This window comes from Gavialis gangeticus, unplaced genomic scaffold, assembly GCF_001723915.1.
Source record: "Gavialis gangeticus isolate Ggan-Ray unplaced genomic scaffold, GavGan_comp1, whole genome shotgun sequence".
Taxonomy (NCBI): domain Eukaryota; kingdom Metazoa; phylum Chordata; order Crocodylia; family Gavialidae; genus Gavialis; species Gavialis gangeticus.
Window position 1 is genome coordinate 34,363,605 of NW_017729034.1, and position 8,326 is coordinate 34,371,930.

At 49.8% G+C, this 8,326-nt stretch overlaps 1 protein-coding gene across 1 annotated transcript in view; it reads left to right on the plus strand.

Annotated features, from left to right (window-relative positions):
• Positions 1-8,326, plus strand: part of EIF2AK2 (eukaryotic translation initiation factor 2 alpha kinase 2) — a 47,422-nt gene that overhangs the window by 2,352 nt on the left and 36,744 nt on the right. The window contains exons 3-4 of the mRNA XM_019527589.1: positions 1,947-2,067; positions 3,428-3,618. Coding sequence (XP_019383134.1) covers positions 1,947-2,067; positions 3,428-3,618 — 312 coding nt within the window. The remainder of the gene's footprint in view (positions 1-1,946; positions 2,068-3,427; positions 3,619-8,326) is intronic.

Genomic DNA, 8,326 nt, shown 5'->3' on the forward strand with positions numbered 1-8,326 from the left:
GGAGCTGTTCCACGCCATCCCTGAGTTCTGGCCCCGCCCCCCCGCCCCAGCTTGGCAGCCCCTGTCCCAGCCCCAATCCCTCTCTCACTGTGGAGCACTGATTTGCCCCTTCCCCCTATACCCTTTTCTCCTTTCTTCCCCGAACCACAACAGACTTACCAGTGGACACAGCTGTATCGAGCATGGTAAAGGTGAAACCTGCATCAGAACCTCAAAACAGGGTATCAGTTTACAAATATCGCACATGCTGTTTGTCATAATGTGAAAAGTTATAAATCGCGGACTGCCTATACATAGGCATACCTCGGAGATATTGCGGGTTCGGTTCCAGACCACCGCAATAAAGCGAATATCGCAATAAAGCGAGTCACATGAATTTTTTGGTTTCCCAGTGGATATAAAAGTTATGTTTACACTATACTGTAGTCTATTAAGTGTGCAATAGCATTATGTCTAAAAAAACAATGTACATACCTTAATTAAAAAATACTTTATTGCTAAAAAATGCTAACCATCATCTGAGCCTTCAGTGAGTCGTAATCTTTTTGCTGGTGGAGGGTCTTGCCTCAATGTTGATGGCTGCTGACTGATCAGGGTGGTGGTTGCTGAAGATTGGGGTGGCTGTGGCAATTTCTTAAAATAAGACAACAATGAAGGTTGCCACAAACCTTCAATTTGTAAAAAACGCAATATCTGCGAAGCGCAATAGAGCGAAGCGCAATAAAACGAGGTATGCCTGTATTTGCCTCTGTTCTGCACTGGTGAGGCCACATCTGGAGTGTTGTGTCCAGTTCTGTGCATCCCACTACAGTGAACAATCTACTAAGTTCAGCAGAAGGCAGCAGAAATGGTTAGAGGGCTGGGGCACATAACATGAGGAGAGACTGAGGGAACTGGGTTTATTTAGTCCACAGTAGGGAAGACCAAGGGGGGATTTAATAGCCTTCAACTACTTGAAGGGTGGTGACAAAGAGGATGAAGCTAAACTGTTCTCAGGGGTGGCAGATGGCAGAACGAGGAGCAATAGCCTCAAGGAAAGTTTAGGGTAGATATTAGAAAGAACTTTATTATGAGGAGGGTAGTAAAGCACTGGAATAGACTACCCAGAGAGGTTGTGGCATCTCCAGCCCTGGAGGTTTTTTAAGACTGAGGTAGGCAAAACTGGGATGATGTAGTTGAGGATGGTCCTGCTTTAAATGACCTCCTGAGGTCCCTTCCAACCCTGATTTTTCTATGATTTTTGTGATAATGTAAGAATATGTAAGCTGCTAGATTATCATTCTTATGATGATTAAGTGGTGATAGTTTTTAAATGATCCTTGCAGCAACCCCGCAACATGTGACCTAAGGTAGGCTCCATCCTCTCTCTGCTGTCAACCTGTAGTAGTGAGACGTATCTTCGTTGGTGTCTTGGATATGTATCAAGAGATCCACTCTTGTTGACCACCGTGCAGTATGTTTTTTAAGGAGTCCATCTTTCAGAAAGTGTTATCGGAGTTGGCAATCCCTTGATTCAAGAATAATGTTCATTGAGGGGTCTTCCATGGTTCATTGAGGGGTCTTGAGTCCAGTCCTTGAGCCACAGATCCATCTGCAGAAGTTGACGGGTCTCTCCACAAGGGAAAGTTGGCTGCAGGATGGCATTTCTGTCTTTTCCCTTTCTCACCTAGAAAGTGTTATACTAAGTGGAGAATATGTATATGTGAGTTGCTGGAGGGGGGGAGAACATATTTAAATAAAAATGTTTCAATGTAAATTTCTAAAACATTTTGGAAAGGAGTTAAATGCGTGAAATCCTTGAATACCAAAGTACTTTCATAGCCTAGCCTAGCATAGCATAGCATAGCATAGCAACACTCTGAAGAACAAGCAAATCTTTACAAGGTACTTAAGTATATGGCAAGGTTTGGCAGTGTTTTGTGAGCAGTTAATTTTCTTTATTGCAGGTTCACTGTTAAGGCTGTAATAAATAAAAAAGAATATCCTCCAGCTGAAGGTCAATCCAAAAAAAAAGCAGAAGATGCAGCAGCAAAAGCTGCATTGGAGTCTATTGAAAAAGAAAGGAAGGTAAACTGCATATCATGTTTAAATATAAAATAGAAGATGACTTTGCAAAGTAAACAGTAAAATACCATTCTTACACTGGGGTTGGAGAGGCTTTTAAATTTGTCCTCTTCTGATGCATCCTCTGAACCATGGCAGACATCATTTATATTTCACTAAACTGTCTCTGAGTTATGGGTATCTGTTGTATGGCAAAGCCAAAACTAAAAGCCTCTGCATTCTCCTGCCTTGCAGGGAGTAAATTTGATCTTGGCAAGGACCAGTTCCCTTTACTGTCCTCTATAGAACGCATCTGTCTACGTGGAGTTTCTCAACTGTGTGACAGCTTTAAAGAAGTGATTTGCAGATATGAAAAACTCCCTTCATTAGTTGATTTCCAAACATATGATGAGAAACAAAGGCCTGCCATGGAAAGAGACGTTGCAAACGAGTCTTTACAAAACAAGAATAATTGCCATGTCAAACCTACATTAAGAGCTTTATCCTGGCCCGTTTTGTAGACCTACAGTGTCTTTGATCTGTATGATACTAAACTAATAGCAGCAAAACAAGGCTTCTTTTACATTGCTTCATATGTTTCTTATCCATGAACTGAGGTGAGAAACTGAAGCATTGTCTTCAGACCTAGTCAACCTTTATCTCTCTTCTGTGACTATAAACAGCATCTGATGAAGTGAATTTGGATTCATAAAAGCTTGTGCTCTTTATATCTTAGTCTATAAAAGCTGCATATCGACCCTCTAGAGTTGATATGCAGCTTTATAGACTAAGATATATATTAGTGGGAACCCCATTGTGAGCAATAATTCATTATGCATAAGCCACCAAACAGTCATCAGACATGAATTTGGTCAGGATTTACATTTAAATAGACCAGTTAATCGCACCTTAAATTGTAACCCAGCCACACATTAAAGCAATTAATGGCATCATAAACAAGGAATAAGCCATAATAAAGTTGTTCTGCAAAAAACGTATAATAACTTTGTGGCTGATTCCCAGCATGCCATTCATTAAATATATGGCTAGGTGCACCCTGTGGCTGGGAGCCCTGTCAACTGATCTGGACTCCCATGTGTTCCAGAGGCTGGAACCCTGCAGCTGTCGGGCCTACCATGCTGCGCTTCCATGGCTGGAGTCTCCTGGCTGGGAATGCCTTTGCTGATCAGGTGTGTCCCTGCAGTTGCAAGCAGGGATCAGCTGATGGGCTCCCAGCCTTGGAGATGCATGGTGCAGGAGCCTGTTGTGTGCCCCTGGAGCTGGGAGCCCGGATCAGCTAATGGGAACCCTCAGACAATGTATATTTCATGCTATTTAGTAAATTGCAGCTTTTAAAACTATGCATCCTTTATATATTTTGTAGCCTGAGTGCGCCTCAAATGTACAACCTTTGGTATCACTGCTACGACCGGCACCTTTAGCAGATGTAGCAGAAAAGAAACCATCACCTTCTAGGGTGGACTGTATTTCTTTATTGTCCCAATATGGACAGAAGAACCACTGTATGGTTACCTATTCTGAAGAGTCGCAGTCTGGATTACCTCATTTACCAAAGTAAGATGCACTTAATGTTGTTACTTGCATTTGGTTCTTCCCTGTATTTGGTTCATGGCATCATTTCTTAACACACATTCTTTTAGGATATTCTTCAGAAATTCAACCAGATATCAGTTGTTAATATCCAAAGGACATGGTGATTTAGTAGGTAGAAGAAAAATAAGGAATAGGACATTTTTAGGCTCTATTTCTAGAAGTTTATTGGCCACAGCCTTTGTATGGTAGAGGTGCTGTATTCATAGTTGAAACTACAGATAGAAAATAGGTGAATCACTTAGTGGGATATTGATGTACAGGCAGTCCTCGACTTAGGACATTTGAGTTGCAACGAATTTCACTTACGACGTTTATAAATTGGCGCCCTGTGTCAACATTCCAACATGGATTTCATCTTTACAATGGTTAATACTGCATGCAGCTGGTAAGTGGTGGAAGGTGTGGGGCAAGGGAAGGAGTGTCGGGGGCAGATCAATGGCCCCTGTGGTGAGGGAGGGACTGGGACTAGGTTTAGGGTAAGTGCTGCCCAGCAGGGGCCAAGCGGGTGTGGGGAAGGTGGGCAGCGGCTCCTGCCACTGCACACTGCTTGTCTGGCAGTTCCTGCTGCTGCTCCCGCTGCTGGTCTGGGAGAGCATGGTGGGGCATGTGCCCCCAGATCTGTGCAGTGTAGGGTGGGCAGAACAGGGACTGCACTGCCCGCCCTGCCCCAATTTGGGGCCACATGCCCCTCCCCCCATGCCTTCAAAGCTATGGCTTGTCCGGGGTGTATGGGGGGGGGTGGCTCGTGCCACTGCGTGCTGCTTGTCTGGAGGCAGCGCAGCGGCTTTGTCCTGTGCCCGCCCTGTCCTGGCTGGACGAGCGGCGGGAGGGCAGGGGGGGTGTATGCCCCTAGATCGGGGCAGTCCAGGAGCTGTAGGAGGCCTGTGGCCACCTGAAAATTCAATATACCCCTGCTGCCTGGCCGGAGTGCAGCTTGGTGCAGCCCCAGCCCCACCCTGCACAGATCCAGGGGCACATGCCCCCCCATGCCTTCCTGGATAAGCAGTGGGAACTGCTGGTTGAGTCGCCAGATGGACAGCATGAAGAGGCAGAAGCTGCTGCCCCAACTACCCTGCCGTACCCAGCTAGCTCCAGGTGGGCAGCGCTTGCTCCATTCCCAGCCCCAGTCCCAGTCCCTCCCTCACCGTTGGGGGTTGTTGATCTGTGCCCCTACACCTTCCCTTCCCCCTTCCCTTCCACCACTTACCAGCCACATGCAGTATCAACCATTGTAAAGGAACCAATCCCCCATTTGTAACATGGTTCCTATGAGAAAATTGTTTCTGAGTTACGATGTATCAATTTAAGATGTGTTTTTCAGGAACCAATTGCGTGGAAAGTCTGAGGACTGCCTGTACTGGAGCAAATGCAGTACCATTTTTCTAGTTCCTGGCCTTAAAAAGGTTGGGTAGAGAGAACCAACAAGATATGATTCATTAAAAAAAATATTACAGCTTGTAACAGTGCCAGTGTCTGGTCCCCTAAATTCTCTCTTTGTTTTCTGTTCAGTTCTAATTTTGATAATAACTTGACTCTTCATTTATAAGATTCAGTTATTGTCACTTGTGTTATGGTGTTCATAGGGAGCTAGATTAGCCCCACATGTGCTAAGTGGTGACCTTTAAAGGAGAAAATATGTTGTTTGTGAACTCTTTTTTCTCATAATGTTTAATCTGGACTGCTTTATTCTTGAGGCTGTAAATCAGGGGTGGGCAAAATATGGCCCACGGGCTGGATTTGACCCACGAGGCCATTCTGTCCGGCCTGTGGGGCCCCTAAAAAATTTAGAAAATATTTCTCTGTCTTTGGTTCCTGTCAAAAACGACAGGAGCCAGGGGCAGTAGGACCCAGGGGAAGCCTGGTGGGCTCCCACAACTGCAGAGCTCGCCGGACCCTGCCCCCCTAGCTGGAAGCCCCAGGAGGGGCTTCTGGCCTGGGACCACGTGGCTTCTCTGGCACCGGAACCTCAGGAAAGGGGGGGCAGGGAGGGTGGGCCGCCCCGCCCTGCGGCTGGTTCTCCCTACTGCAGCCGCTGGTAGCCCACGCGAGGCTATCCGGAGCAGGCACAGGCAGCCCCAAGCAGGCTGCGAGTGGCTGCAGCGCGGGGCACGGGGCAGGCGAGGGGCTGCTTTTCCCTGGGCTCAGCACCAGCTTGTAACCCACCCCTGCTGCCAACCTGGGCCCCACGCAGCTCTAGGCTCCCCTATTGGGGTTGCGCACAGCAGCAGCAGCTGTGGCCCCCCGGCTTGCCGTGCTGGCCAGCATTTCCTGCTGCTGCCTGTCCAGAGCTCATATGCTGGGCAGCAGCAGCCAGTGCTGCCCAGCACAGCAAGTGGGGGGGCCGCAGCTGCTGCTGTTGTGGAGCAGCCCCAACAGGTGAGCCCGGAGCCGCATGGGGCCCAGGCTGGCAGCGAGGCCAGGTTACAAGCTGGTGCTGAGCACGGGGAAAGCAGCCCCTGCTCCGCCCCGTGCCTGACACCCCATGCTGCAGCTGCTTGTAGCCCGCCTGGGGCTGCCTGTGCCTGGTCAAAACAAAATGAGGGCAGGGAGTACATGGCAGGATGCCCGGCTTGTGCCCCCTGCCCCCCACCCCTGCTTCCCCTGCCCCTCACCCACAGCCCCTGCTCCCTAGCCCGGGCTCTGTAACTGTCAGCAGCTATCCAGAACCTGGGCCAGCTGCAAACATCTGCAGCCTTTTCACCCTGGACCCCGTCTGTGCCTGCTCAGGACGGCCCCACGTGGGCTGCGAGTGGCTGCAGCAGGGAGTGCTGGCCATGCGGTAGGGGAGGGGCTGCCTTTCCCCCATGCTCAGCACCAGTTCATTCCCTGTGGGCGAGCAGGGTATCAGGGCTGCACGCTACCCCCAGCCTGTACTGCGGGGCTGGGAGTAAGCAGGTGCACAGGTCCCACACCAGTGTCCTGGGGCCATCGCCGGCGGGGCCCAGAGCAGGGTGGCAGGGGTACAGGGTCCTGGCTGGCAGGGGCTCTATGGAGCCGGGCCCGTTCCCCCCTCTCCCTGCTGGTGCAGACCAACCCAGCTCCACAGACCCCTGCCAGCCTGCGTCCTGCTCTGGGCCCCACCAGTACTGGCCCTGAGACATTGGTTCCAAGATGGTGACCAGGGGGCAGGGCACCTGTCAATGGGCGGGGCTACCCATGTGGCCCGCAACAGCTTGCCAAAACTGGGTAAGTGGCCCTCCGCCTGAAATAATTGTCCACCCCTGCTGTAAATAGAGGACCTCCAGAACAGGTTGGAGCAGGAGCACTGCCTCTTATTGGAACTTTGTGTTAACATTTAGGGTTACCACTCCTTTGAGTTAGATCTCAAACGGCACAGAATACATTCCAGGCTCTGCTTTTGGCAGCATTAAGTGGATGATATTAATTTGGTAATCGCTGACATAATCATCTTCCAGTTCTAAGTGAATAAGGCAGTTTAGTTTGACTTTTTTAAGTAAAAGATGCATGAAATAAAACCAAACACAGTGTAGCTTCTGTAATCTTTTCTAAAGGAAGCCTTAGCACAGCAGCTTTTTCTTTGGTATACAGGTTTCCCTCCATTTACGCGGGTTCTTTGTGTGCGAAATTGCTCCTATGCGATGAGCATATTTAGACCCATATTTCATCATATGTGAAGTAAACTCACTCTTATGCGATCAGCATAGATGCCCCCTCTCCCCCACCCCCCACCCAAGCAGGTAAGTCTGTGGCGGGAGGGGAACGGGCTGTGGTCCCACTCACGCCAGCCCTGTCTACAAGAGCCTTGGGAGCGGCCATCACCAGCTGCCTGCAGCTGCAGGGCTGCACTGTGCTCCACTTGCCCCATCATGCCTGGGCTCACTCCAGGTCCTGGGCTGCACCGTGCTGCGGTGCAGGCAGCTGGTGTCGGCTGCTCTCAGGGTTGTTCCAGCACAGGCTGGGGTGAATGTGGACAAATGGAGCCCCGGGTGGTGTGGGTCACAGTACTCACCCCAGCCCCTGCTGCAGCAGCCCTGGGAGCAGCTGACACCAGCTGCCTGCACCAAGGCACGGCACAGCCCAGGACCTGGAATGAGTAGGGACAGGCGGAGCATGGTGTAGCCCAGTGGCTGCAGGCAACTGGTGCCGGCCGCTCCTGCTGCAGCCGGGGCTGGGGTGAGTGCTGCTCTATTCCCTCTGCTTTGCTGCCTTGTGCAGCCCCAGGAGCAGCGCCACTCCCCCAGCCCCTTCCCTAGTCCCAGCCTCACTCCATCCTTCCCTCCCTCCCTCACTGCCATGGGAACGTATCCCTATTTGTTACATTATAAACTGGGTTTGCTTTATGCAAATGCGATTTATGCGCCATTCTCCAGGAATGCATGTACAGCATAAATCGAGGGAAACCTGTACTAGTTCCCAGACCTACTAAAAATAGTTTGGGAACTTGGTTGCCTAGGTTCTCCTTTTTGCCAGGTATGGGTCTGAATTTTCCTGTTGCTCCTTTTTATGGTTTCCCAAGTTAGAGAGTGCAGCTACACACTTCTGACCCCATTAGAATAAAAAACTGGACTCAGATGACTCCAGCCAGGTAGGCATCTAGCCTGTTCTTAAAGACCCCCAGGGTAGGGGCCAGCACCACTTCCCTTGCAAGTTGGTTCCAGCTCCTAGCCGCCCTAACTGTGAAATAGTTCTTGTGGATGTCTAATCTAAA